The sequence below is a fragment of the Grus americana genome, chromosome Z (assembly GCF_028858705.1).
Source record: "Grus americana isolate bGruAme1 chromosome Z, bGruAme1.mat, whole genome shotgun sequence".
Taxonomy (NCBI): domain Eukaryota; kingdom Metazoa; phylum Chordata; class Aves; order Gruiformes; family Gruidae; genus Grus; species Grus americana.
Genome location: NC_072891.1, coordinates 60,258,463 through 60,271,853, shown reverse-complemented (window position 1 = coordinate 60,271,853; position 13,391 = coordinate 60,258,463). Strand labels below are relative to the sequence as shown.

Here is a 13,391-nt window from a genome sequence, read left to right as displayed (position 1 = left end):
AAATAATGAAATTATTTAAGCTCCAAGCCCTGAGTTACTGAGAACCTTTCTCCATGTCCAGACAGCAACATCTGCATTTTCAGCAGTTTAACCTATTAGTGTAGCTATACAATTATGGCACAGGATGACATTAGAAACATGCACAAAATAATAATTGTGTGGCCCATTTCCTGAAACAAAGTAACAAACTTAAGCATCTATTTCACAGAAGTCCAATATACCTGCTTTAAGGTAATTTTTAAGTGATCCCTGGTCTAAAGTGGTATTTTTCAAATGCTCTCTTTCTCCTATGCAGCAAAAGACTCCACAACAGTAAGTGTTTATACCACCCCTTTTTATTTTTCAGCCAGAAATACAGTTTCATAGGGTATTTCAAAGAACAGTGGTGTTTATTCCTTAAATAACCCCCCCATCTCTTTGGCATCTGACCATATTCTGTTTTTCAAACTAAAGACTATATAGAAAGATTTTACTTTCAAGATCATTGTTCAATACATTGAATTTACACAGGTGTAGTTAACTTTCTAAAAGACAAATAAGTTGTTGCAAAGATTCTAATAAATCTAAAAAAAAAAGCAAACCAGCAAAATGCAAACTACTGGGCTGCCTTCATTCACAACTGTGGACTAAGTGACAGAATGAGAAGAACTCTTCATTTTCCACAGCACACGTACTAACTAGTGCTTTCTATTAATTCTGAATGATAAACAAAAAAAATATTAATTCTACCAGAAATAATTTATGTTTCAAAACAATCTGATCTTATTTTTAACTTCTGAAGGAGTCATCAACCAAAACCAAGTTGCACACTGCTTCAGTAAAAGACTGCACCTAAAAAAAAGTCTAAAAACTATTTTTCATTTTTAAATGGAAGTTGCTAAAATGTTTTAAATATGTTTAGGAATACAACTGTCAAAACTGCATTTGATGTCATGTTTGGATAAAAAATTCTTAAGTAACAAAGTCAGTGTATTCAATCTACGCTGTTGAATAATCCACAATCATCTCTTCAATGCTGATACAGAAATATTTCACCTGCACTCCATCAAAAAAAAAAATTGGCTTTACAGATCTCAAGCATTCAGCGCTTCAAGTCAACTGAATTTCCAAAGCAATGCTGAAGTTACTTGACACCTTCCGTTACTATACGTGATACAGAAATCATGAATTAAAATTAAAAACATTGACATACAAATGCAGACATTCCAGTGTATTTATTGGAATCTGAAATGAATTCTTGTTTGTGTATCAAGCCAATGTAAAAAAATAAATTCCTCTAACAAAAAAATTCTTCACTCCCAAAAAGATGTTTTTAATAACCCAAATACTTACCCTGAACAAATTTTATAGAACAGAGGCAAAGCAATTACTTCCATGCAGAAACTAAAAAATAATTTCATAGGATTCAAATAGCAAAGGTTTGTTTCATGAGTGAATCTCACCCTCATCACCAGAGCAAATGCAGTTTGAAAATGTTTGAACTGGATTGCTGAAATAGCATGTGTTCGAATTTAGCCAAGCTTGCTTTCCTCTCCATGATGTATAAAAAAACCAATACTTTCATTTTACTGTAGAATATAGGGAAAAAAGTAAAACCAAAAAACCTCCTAAACTCAAGTACTTATCCAAGAGCAGTTTCTAACATCAAGCCAAAATAAGCAACAACCAAGCAGACATCACCAGTTTTTCCAGTGTTAAATTACTGTAATTACTAGATCTAACTGTACCAAAAAAAAATCCCAATCCCACAATGAAGAGGGGGTTTTTTTGTTAAAGATGTCCAAAAAATATCCACCAGTTGCAGTCAAATTTACATCAGAAGCTGCTTGCTCAGGAAAGATTTCTACCTCTGAGTATTTGTAATGCACTGCGTTGCCAAGATTCTGGTCAGATAAATTACTTTCTCATAACATTTAGCTGATAAAACCACCTACAATGTGGACAGTCATGTACATAGTACAACAGTGGATTTTTGCAGCAACGGAGAAATAATCAGAAATTGGTTCTGAATTTGAGATGGTAGCTCATGTGTTATTTCTTGCAAACATACGGTCCCCTCTAAGGGTAAGGTGTTGGAGCTGGTATTGTAGCACTTCTGTGTCAGCAGGTTCCTTAACGCTCATTTTGTCTAAATTGAGGTAGTCCAGGGATTTCGAATGAGCCCTTTTACCTTTTAAAAGGCAAAGGGGCAAGGGACCATGAAGTGCCTTGTAAGGTTCATATGGTAATGACTTAGTGCATTTATCCCCTGAGCTGGGCATCCGTCTCCTCCTCCTTCCATTCACTGCTGGGATCTCATATGGCTGATAGTACCTACTTCTAGTTTTGTACAAACGGGAGGAATGTGCAAGTCCTGAATCAAGCTGTTTGGAGCGTAAGTTCGGCCCAGATTCCACTTTATTCTCTTCACTTCCTGTACACTTCTGGGCTAATTTTAGCAGCTCCTCTCCAGTTGTGAAGCCAACAAGGTAGTTAGAATCCATGTGAAGGATCTGATATCCTGCAACCGTCCGTCGCATGGGTGAGCAGGGGGTACTGGAACAGCGAGGCTTCTCTGCTTCCATCCTGCCCACAGGACTCACCTCTGCAAGAGGCACAGGCAGGGTGGATAGGGTAGTTCTGGACTCTCCATTTATGTCAACTTCCATTTTAAACACAATGCTATCCTCCTAAAAACAAAACAGAGCTTGATCAGAAATAGAGCCTTCATGCAATACAAGGAGCTGAGAGAGGATTGTAGAAATGAGATTTTGTATCACCCCGAAGTCATGACTAGTACTTCTCTATTCAGCCTTGTCTTATGCTCTGCAGGGTGTTGCATAATAAAACTATCACCAACATCTGCCTTTTAAAAGTACATAGAATGTTTCTTTAATGCAAGATACCATAAATATGCTCCCAGTACTCTTAAAAACATTCTTGAGTAGTATTGTACGCAAAAAAAGAAGTGTCTTTCCAGTCCATTTTTCATCCTTTTAGTCCATTTGATTCCTTACAGCCCCTCATCTCTGAGGCCATCTACATCCATTAGCACATCCACAGCAACTTGCACATATTCAGCTGTGTATTCTGTCTATTGACAATAATGTCAGTAAACAAAGCTCTTAAAAAACGTGTTTAACACCTACTATCCCAGTCAGGCACAACCACAGATCAGACGTGATCTACTGAGGGTATCGCAATGCTTCCCTCTTCAGATGTGAAGACAGCTTGCATCCTGGCTGTTCAACAGATGTCTTTATAGGTCATCAGCAATCCTCCCTCCCCAAAAAACCTATCTTCTTACAATCAAAATCACACTATTTTATTCTAATGTGTTTCTAACAAAAGAAACAATATGCTAGTCTTTAATAAATGTAAGATTCTCATAAGGATCTTAAGAATAACCAGTATTCTGAACTCTATGGTATTTGTTTTTCTATGTCTTTTGGAAACAGACTACTTTTCCCTGACCTTTCTTCCTTGACAACTATTCCAAGTATACAGTTTGGTGCCTTTACAGAAACAACTGTCTGCCACAAGCCTTTACCATATCTAACATGAAAAGATAAGGTCAGTATCACAGCAAGTATAAGCCACTGGATGCAAGAACACAGAGAAGGCTTAATTCTTTCCATTTTTTTGTTTTTGGCATCATCCACACCATCTTGGTGACACAGTTACTTCACAAAATATAAAAGCCACTTTGTTTCCAAATACATGCCTTCTTCATTGTCAGCCTCACCTTTGCTCTAAACAGTAAATAGTGACTCTCTAGCCAATATAGTAAAAAGAAAAAATTCAGTGTAGCTTTGTAATGTTTAAAGGCAATGAGACTCAAAGAAGAAAGGCAAGTTGGTACACAAGCATCAAGCAGAAACACAATTCTGAATTTTATTACAGATGAATGTAAACCACATTCAAAAGTTCAGTAATGTCTCACAGATGAGTGTCTTAAAACCTGCTATTACAAGTTTGCAAACTTTTAAAACTGCTACTTGTTGCCATGCTGAGGTTTAGGAGGTCGCAGGCTGAGCAGAGATGCAACAAGCATGGGAATACTTTATTCAAAATTCCGCAATTAAAGACCCCAAAAAATCCCATCAAAATCAATCCCTAGTCATTTGTCTTAAAGTAAGAGGGGAAGTTGCGTGCAAATCTCACTTGCAAAATAAGATAATCTAGTCTCATGCAAAATTTAAGCCTATCTTGTTTCAGAAATTCAGGGACTAGGAAGGAGCAGTTTAGGTGATGTTCCCACGTCTGCTTCCCTGCTTAGTCTCAAATCAACCTGCTGCTCCCGTCCTATGTTATTAAGCCAGGAGTAAACAAAATCCCCATAGTTTTGCTGAAGAGGATTTTATTTGCCATTGACAAACTTCTGTTATGGAAAGACTGTTACTAATGTTTATTTAGTCTTAAATGTCCTTTTTAAAGTTCTCACAATCATGGTCTACTTAGGATTCTTCATTAACAGTTTTGGGTACCATAGTTTTTACAGATACACTTCATCCAGTCAGCTTTTAAGCATTTTAAATTTAACAATACAGGTAACACAGCAAAAGCTAAATAAAGAATTAAAATACTAAAGCAAATCAAAGTTTCACTAAAAAACCACCCACATAAAACTCAAGAATGTTGCCCGTTATATTTAACTGACTTTGAAATATATTTATGGTGTCAATTAAAACTTTCAGAATAGCAGTTGTCTGTCTTAAGCACCGTATCTACCAGTGAGACAATAAATATGGTGAGGTTTCAGCCACTGAGTTAAAATATACTCATGACAATTCCTTAAGTAGAAATTACAGTTCCTGTACCATCAGGAACATAGTTGCTGGAAGCATAGCACGGAAAAATTTTGCATTAAAACTTTTGGCTACCCTGTGCTTTTAGCCAAGAAAATGAAATATTTTACTGTTCCTGTTCTTTTAATTCCCAATTTTTACCCTGCAGTTCAGATATCTTTCCAGTAATCTTCTTGAAAGACTCAAGCTGTTCTGTTTAAAAGCCGAAATGCTAGAAAAAGTACAAATAAGTGCTAGAAAAAGTATAAATAAAATAATCATAAGGCAAGGTTAGGAATTAATCATTATCTAGTCACATATAAACAGTAACAACAACAAAATAAAAAGTCACTTGCACAGCAATACATGCCCTAAGGAACGGGAGGGAGAGAGGAAGAGATGTCTTCATGCACTTTTTGTGTTAAAAAAAGCCTTAAGAATTGGAAAGCAACACAAAGGCTCTACTCAGAACAGTTTTTAAAATTAATTTACTACTATTTCAAACATGGGTGTGTACCCTGGTAAAAAAAAGCAATCAACTTTAAGAATAACTACAAGCAGGAGGGAAGGAGGCAGGAGTTTACTGCAAAACATTTACCCCTCATTGGCCAAAAACAACACAAAGGAAAATCAGAGCAGAAACGTCTTCCAGTCAGCAAGCTCCCCCCTAGTACTTCAGCCTGAAACTGCAGAACTTCCATTTCTGTGCTTCAGTGCAAAGAACATCCCTAAAAACAAGAAATCCAACAGACACTTGAAAGCAACAGTAGCATCAGAAGCCAGTGCCATAAACATCAGAAGCTCAAAGGAACAGCACTGCTAGCTGGTGAGAGGAATGACTGGCCAGCTCCACAGGCAGAGGTCCAAACACTCAGCACGTGTATATGTTCAGCTGTTCTTTCCAAAGACTTTTAATGTGAGTTACCCAAGTTACCATATGGCTTCAACATGCTTTGTCTCCTTATCTGGTAAAAAATTAGAGAAACATTATTTAGAAGATTTCTATAAAAGAAAATTGAGAGATTCACAGTGTCTGTGAATGTAGCTACCATTACCTACAAATACATACTAAAAAACATTCAGACTGCATTTTAAGGCCATTTCTGTGGTTATAAGGCATTAGATGACTACTAGTAGGTTCATCACTGTGTAGCGGTATAAGCTCATCAGTAATTCTCAGCATCAATCTTAATGCTGAGAAAAACAGTACTTTAAAAAGATTATTTCTGCAGATCACAGCTGCCCTGTCTTCTTGTTTCTCAAAGAGAATGACAACAGAGTGATGCCAATTCAAGAGAATTTATAATTAATTATTTACTACAAAATTAAAACAAGAAGAGGAACAAACAAGATGGCATATGCTTTTCTTTGCTGCTGCTTCACATATTTAAAAAGTATAGAAAATAACTCAAAATAAAAGCTACCAAGAGGATTCACTTGACCGATACACGCCAGAAGTGCTTCCAGAATGTAATTCACTTCATGAAGATTTTACAAGATTCTGATTATAATACAAAAGCAGGCTCTGCATATAAATTAATCTCACCCAATCCAGCTAAATATTGAGAAAATTGACTAAAAAGCAGAGAAAAGGAGTAATGAATATAAATACTAGAAATACTGTAAGTCATTATATTACATCAAAGAATAAATTAATATTTTTGGGACAGTTCTTTAAGGGTAAGAAAGACCAAAACCTCCACATTTTGTAAATATAAAGGCTTTCCAATTATTGAATCTTTCACGAAGGTTCAATACTACTCAGAGATTAGCATGGGACTAATGAAAAAGACATGTATGACACACTAACATCTAACATCACATCATGATAATATATGCTCTGTAGATCATTTGTTGTTGGAATGAACTCTTGCCATGTGCTCTTACTGCACCTAATAACATCTTTTGCTTGTTTGTTTTTTCTTGATCATTTATTATCTTTTCTGTTAAATTTATTACTTGCATTTCTCTCCTCAGAAAGACAGTGACTCAAAATATATAAACTTTAATTACTCAATATTTAAAGATGACAAAGAAAGATGAAGAGGGGTTTCCCTTGACGCTCCTATGCTTTGTAAAAACTCTGCATTATTTTGAAACCACCCCAATAAGTTGCTCTCAGCAAAAGAACTGGTTGTCTGTAAATTGGTATTTCCACTGTTACTTATCTTCTCAACTGGAATATGAACTGATTTGAGAAGATGCCTTTTTTTAGGCTAAGCATTAAGTTTCTGTCCATCCAACTACTGGGTTTTTTTTGGGGTTGGGTTTGTTTTTGTTTTGGTTTTTTTTTTTAAGAACATATTTTTTTTCCCTACATGCCAAGCCTGCAGGTGGTACCATTTGTTAAAAACCACAAAGATCTGTCTCACTGATAAAATGCTTGTAAATGCAATAAGCAGAGAGCAGAACGGAAAGATGGCAATAGACTCAGTAATATCAACTCTGTAAAGAGTGAAATATATTGGCTAGATATCAAGCCAGTTTTGACACTTCTTCTCTGCGCTGCCATTACTTAATACATACAATGTACTTAAAAGACACAAAGTTTGTCTGTCAAACATCAGCAGTAAGTAAAGTCACCCAGCACATGCGATGCCAGCACACATTTTTAATTTTTTCAGTTGTCTCTGAAGGAGAAGAATAAGGTCTACATCCTTCCCCTTGCAGTGCGAGAAGAAAAATTCACAGACATATTGCATGTGCTTTTGGAAATCCCATCTTGTTTCTCTATCACTGAAATATGCTGATGAAATTATGTACTTGTAGACCAAAGTTTTCTGAAAATAATTATTTCCAGTCTGCAACTAAAACAAGTGAAATATTTAGTCAAAAGGAAAAAAATCAAGCTAAAATTCAGCTATGTAAGAGTATCCACAAGAGGTGCCACATTTCTTTTTCTAGAGCTGCGGCAGCCAGGCCACAGACTTTGAGAGGTATGCAGTTTGTAGGTTCTTCTGGTGCAAGCTGGTGATACCGCTGCACGTACTGACGGAGCCAGATAGTTGTTTTTAGCCATGCTTGTTATTGTCAGCTGAAGGGACTTAGAGTAATGTTGCTTCACTGTGCTCTTGAAGGTCCCCTATAATAGTTGTATTATGTTTTACAGACCAGTACCATGTTTGTACACAGGAAAGGGGAGGTAAAAAAAATAAATTACAGAGAACAAGCTTATGAAAGGTATCAATAAACTACACACATTCTTCACTAACTCTTGCTGTTCCTTAGAAGAAATTCCAAACTACTCTAAGCTAAAGAAAAAGCAAACGTAGTTAATATTAAATTGTTGCACCACATGAGATAGCATTCAGATGGAGTAAGAACAAAGTTTTGCACAGTTTTTTTCTCAAAATTAAATGCAAGAAAATGAAGTTATACATACAGCATATGATATCATCCTGCAGGCCTTAAGAAAACAGATGAATGGGTATTATTGAATGAATAAAACCAGTGCAATAATTTAGGATGTGATGCAAAACAATAGTCCACAAAACAACCAGTAAAAACGATCATTACAGAATAGAGCGCATGTGTATGTGTGTAGGTTCTTGACAACAGGTGAAGTATTAAGCCCTTCAGCAATCCTGGACAATAAATACTACATGGTTTATACAGAATAAAAAATTATTACATTTTGCAAAAGAAGATTAAATCAATTTCTAATAATATGTTTCTACTGCAAGAAGCAAGAACTATTTAACCAGTTTGTTAATTTTTGTTATTAATGCAGCTTTAAACAGAAAACAATTATGATCCAGGAAACTACCTTTTAAAAATAAAGAGGATCACAAAAGAATTACCAAGGAAGTACAAGTGGCAACTCGAGCAACTAGCTCCTGCTGCAGATGGGACAGCCAGCAGACCAGATCAGCATGACAGAGCGTACAATTTACACAGAAAAGAGACAGATGGAATTTCAAGAGTTGGTCTAGGTTAATGAATTTTGTATGAGCAGACATAGCAAGCAGAGAAAGTAAAAGAAGATAGTGGGAAAGGCCATTTAACTTCTAATGTCTCTTCACCAAGCAGTATTAGATGGCAGTATTAACAGAGGGTGAATTTTCTGAAATATTTAAAGTCCTTTAAATAAACAATGCGACCTCCTTGCTGGATGGAATCATAGATGAATGCATTCCACCCCACTCCATCAGCATGCTGATGCTCCTGGCCAGCATAAAGATAGCTGTTTACTATCATTACTCATCAAAAGATGAAACAATGAGACACATGTGAAAGAGGTGATGCATATTGTAAACCAAATAATTTTTATTCTTTAGTTGGTAAGTTAAAAAAGTTGTCTTTCTAATTGCATTTTATTTCTCTGTATTTTTGATTTTCATCTTCTCATCAACTAAAATCCAAGTTTCATTTTCAAAGTTCTCTCCTCTCCAGTTTCAGGTTAGCCCACTTGGAAAAAGCCCACAAAAAAACTAGACCACAAACCTGATTTGTCAACAAAAATTAAATTATCTTTTTAAAATAGTAAAGCTAGATAGATAGGAAAAAAAAAAAAGCAGAGTTTTTACAGTATTACAGATTTCACTGAGTAAATACTGATTTTTGTCTTTAAAAACCATAATACTAATGGGAATAAGGGTCTCTCTTGCTTTTGTGTCAGACAAGAAACGCATGTTTGGTAGTATCCTATGTCCAAAAATACAGCTCTGCAGAAATTATTTTGAAACTATCAACCTAAACAAAAACAATATTATATTTGACTAGGAACAATATATAATTTGACTAGGAACTAGTAGAAATATACTAGATAAAAATAAGACCTACTCAAAGATATCAGGAAAATATGTCTAATCAGTGCAATTTACTGTTTTGGTTTTTAACTGAAGCACTTTAAATAACCAGTTCTTTGTCTTAACTTGATGCAATCTGCAGCAGATATTTAGGTGTTTGTTGGAAAGGTGTCTCATTCACTTATACTATTCACATAGCTAAGGGTCACTTCCTCAAGCTTACTAGAGTTAGGTATATAATGGCTTTAAAGTTTTGTTCTCTGCCTCCTTCTCAAATGCTTCTTCCCATACTTAAATGCTACCTAAAAACCAAGTGTTTAGGTGTAACGCAAGTATGGAATAAAAATTAATAAAAGCCCAACAGCACATGAAGGTACAGTAGATTTGTATTAAACTTACAACTAGTGTGAACAGAAAACTTTGACCCAGAATACTCAGTTCATCTGACTTTACCATAACATACTGCATTTGCTTATGAATATGCAAGACTGGTGCCTAAGCTGGCAGCATGAGGCTGGTCAAAGAAGAGATTATAAAGAAAGCCATGCTACAATGTCGGTACTGTTACACAAGAACTTAATTTCAGTGATCACACTGACATTGCCTCACTTCCCTCTGTTTCAAAGTCACTGTCAGAACTGCCCTCCTCCATCTTCTCTAGTCTAATGAGTGCTCTTCCTCAAGGGAAAAGAAAAAAAATAAATAAGATAAAGTAAGCACACCACACAAGACAGAATATGGTTCAAAATACACCAACAACAGGAGGGTGGTGGGAGGAGAAGCTTTCAGTAAGGGAGACAACTAGAAAGAAGTAGGAAGCAGAATCAGTGCTGCACACTTCTACTCCTCATGGCAAAACAAAGCGTCAGTTCCCCAGTCCTCACTACACCCCTCCTGGAAACGCTCCAATGACTCTCAGTGTATTCAGGAGTTGTGTCAGAAGTCAGTCAACTACTTGTACAAGCAGCATGTCCTACTCCCCATCACAGACCCTCTCCATCACTCCCATTGAGATCTGCGTAACTGCAGGTTCCTGCCATTGATTCATTTCCACAGGCAGCTATGCAAGCATGTATGTATAGGTACAGTTATGTACTGCACCACTCTAGAGAGCACATTAAGAAGCAAAGACATGTTCACAGAAAACATCTACTAATGCACATCAATTGCTATTTTCTTTATAATAGGTACATACACACACTAGCTAAAATCTGTATGTAAGATAGCATATAAATAACTTTTCTATATACAGAAATTAAGACCTAAGACTATTCTCCTACATATCTGTAGGCAACTCAAAACAGCACCTGAACTGTTCAGAGACACTCCCCCAATATTGTAACAGGCAGAGACAGAACTGGCCAAACACACCTGCCAATAAACCAAAGCAGATTAGCAAACTTCGTATTCTGTAAAGTAACGCTTTAATGCACATTAGAGTGGACAAATGCGGTTAGTATCATGGACAGTATAATCGCCATTTAAACAGAGCTTTGGGCCTCCTTTTGCCCTTCACTAATTAAGATTTATTACACAGAAATATAAAGTTACCCACAGGAAGCTAGGCATTAGCCCACTTTGTTACTATCAGACTGAATAGTAAGGTCCTATTCAGGTTTAGCACTTGCCTAAGAATGGTATGTATTCAGAATGGTATGGTGATTGTTGGTGGTTATCAATTGCAACTGAAGAGAGCTATAAACGGTTATAAACAGATACAGGTACTAACAGATGAACTCTGCCTTTTCCACCGTTTACACTGTTACTAGCAGCTGGCACAGAAAGCGCACTTGAGCAACCTCACTGCAGGCTTCAGGCCCTACATGACAACTCCCCAGGCTTCCTTACCCACGCGGGTACCGGGACCAACACCCTGGCGTCCTCCTAGACCTGCCCGGAAAGCTCCACGAGAGCTCTGCGGCGCTCCTTACTGCCTGCTGACTTCAACTGCATTCATCAGCTGCTGCTGGGGAAAGCGAAGCAGCCGTGCGCTGGGAGCGCAGGGTACACGGGCCCGCGGGGAGCCCCTCCTGCGGGAAGCGCGGAGGCCGCCGTTCAGCTGAGGAAGAGGCGGGCGGGGGATATGCGCCAGGACCACCGCGCTGCGAGGGGGAAGTCCAGCGCCACTGAGAGCAGAGGCACTACCACCGCCGCCCGCGGGAGGGCCGGGCCGCGCCGAGCAGAGCGACTCCCCGTGACTCCCACTCCAGCCCGGAGGCGGGGAGGAGGGACGGGGGGAGGACACGGGGACGCGGGCGGCATCGCCGCGGCTCCCCGGAGGGCCCCGCCGCGGCTCCCCGGAGGGCCCCGCCGCGGCTCCCCGGAGGGCCCCGCCGCGGCTCCCCGGAGGGCCCCGCCGCGGCTCCCCGGAGGGCCCCGCCGCGGCTCCCCGGAGGGCCCCGCCGCGGCTCCCCGGAGGGCCCCGCCGCGGCCCGCGCCTGCCCACCACCACCAATGCCGGCCGCCCCACACCGTCCCTCGGCCTCAACGCACGACACCGTTTTCGCCGGGGCACCAGGGTCGGCCCGGCTGCCTACGCTCCCCCGCCCCGGTCCCTCACGCCGACCTCGCTCCGTTACCCGCTCTGTGAGGCGCGGGCAGGGCCCGAGGTCGCCGAAGCGCCACTCCGACGGCTGCACGGAGCGGCGCCATCCCTGCCTCCTACCTGCGGTCCAGGGCGGTGGGGCCCAGCACAGATGGAGCAGCGAGACGCCGAGCTCGGAGCGCTCCGCTCCGCTTAACCCGGCCCGGCCCACCCCGCGCGCGGGGCTGAGGGCGGGGCGCGCCGGCGTTGGGCGGGGCGCGCCGGCGTTGGGCGGGGCGCCAGCTAGTGGCGGCGTGAAGCGGCGTCGAGTGCTGCAGTGGAGGTTCGCCGCTGGGTGGCGGGTCCCAGCGGTAGCCAGTGACTCCCCGCACCCCGCGGCGAAGCGGACCGGACCGGACCCGACCCGACCCGACCCGACCCGGGGCCCGACCGGCGCCGTGACCCCTTTCGCCTCGTCCCTTTCTCACCCGCGCTCCCCGCTCCCTTCTCTTTGTAAAACCGGCCCTCGCGTGCTGGTGTCTGTCAGGAGGAGGTTAAGGCCCCGGTAACGCCTGAGGTGGGACACGCTGCGCTGGGCCCCGAGGTGAGCAGCGGTGAGCAGCATGCTGAAGGGCAGCCCTGGACAGGCCCACGGCACCCTGGAGCGGGGCAGGGCCTGCTGTCTCCACGCAGCTCTGCGGCTTCCTGCGGCTGCGGCCAGGGCACTGCACTGGAGGAGGCAGGGGACACCAGGTCATCTGGGCTGTGAGAGTTGAAATGTCTTTCTGGATCGCCCTGCAGATGGGCAGGAATGCTAGGCAGTGAGCTCAGTAGGCACAAGTCTTGTCTTCCACCCATTCCACCTATTCTGATACTCTCTGGCTTAATAAACTATAGTCTCACGTATCTTTTCACTTTGTATACAACTATAAGAAGGGATCAAGTAATTATCTTTTAGTGACTTACCCTTCACTGAAATAGTGCCTATCTCTGTCTATAACCTGTGGTATTTCCACATCTACAAAGTTGTGACACTGACTAGATACAAACTTGTGGTAATGTTTTTTTCAACAACCAGTTAGACCGTTTCCCTATTTTATTTTGCTATTCAAAGATTGAGTGAAGGTGATACTACTGCACTTAACCTTGCAAACAGTTGCCTAAGTTCCATCCTGTAGGATGGGGAAGGGGAAGAGGAGGTGTAACATAATGCTTTTTTTGCCCTCTCAATAATACTTTGTCGGGGGCTGAACCACATAGCTGATACTTCTAATTCGCCTGAGGTGGAGTTGAGCCAGCTTTTGTTCCTAAAACTAGGTCTTTAAGGACGCATTCTTAAATATATAGCTAAAG

General features: G+C 40.7%; 1 protein-coding gene across 5 annotated transcripts; it reads right to left on the bottom strand.

Annotated features, from left to right (window-relative positions):
- Positions 1-317: 317 nt before the first annotated feature.
- Positions 318-12,279, bottom strand: MACIR (macrophage immunometabolism regulator). Of its 5 annotated transcripts, none has more exons than XM_054810772.1 (2): positions 12,180-12,279; positions 318-2,669 (listed from the first exon to the last, which is right to left on the bottom strand). In XM_054810772.1, exon 2 carries the CDS (start codon positions 2,646-2,648, stop codon positions 2,025-2,027), a length of 624 nt encoding a protein of 207 aa, XP_054666747.1. In that variant the 5' UTR covers positions 2,649-2,669; positions 12,180-12,279; the 3' UTR covers positions 318-2,024. The 5 variants fall into 5 exon arrangements, with proteins under 5 accessions (XP_054666747.1, XP_054666750.1, XP_054666752.1 ...); XM_054810775.1 differs by having other exon boundaries at positions 318-5,494; positions 12,180-12,265; XM_054810777.1 differs by having other exon boundaries at positions 12,094-12,257.
- Between the last annotated feature and the right edge of the window lie 1,112 nt (positions 12,280-13,391).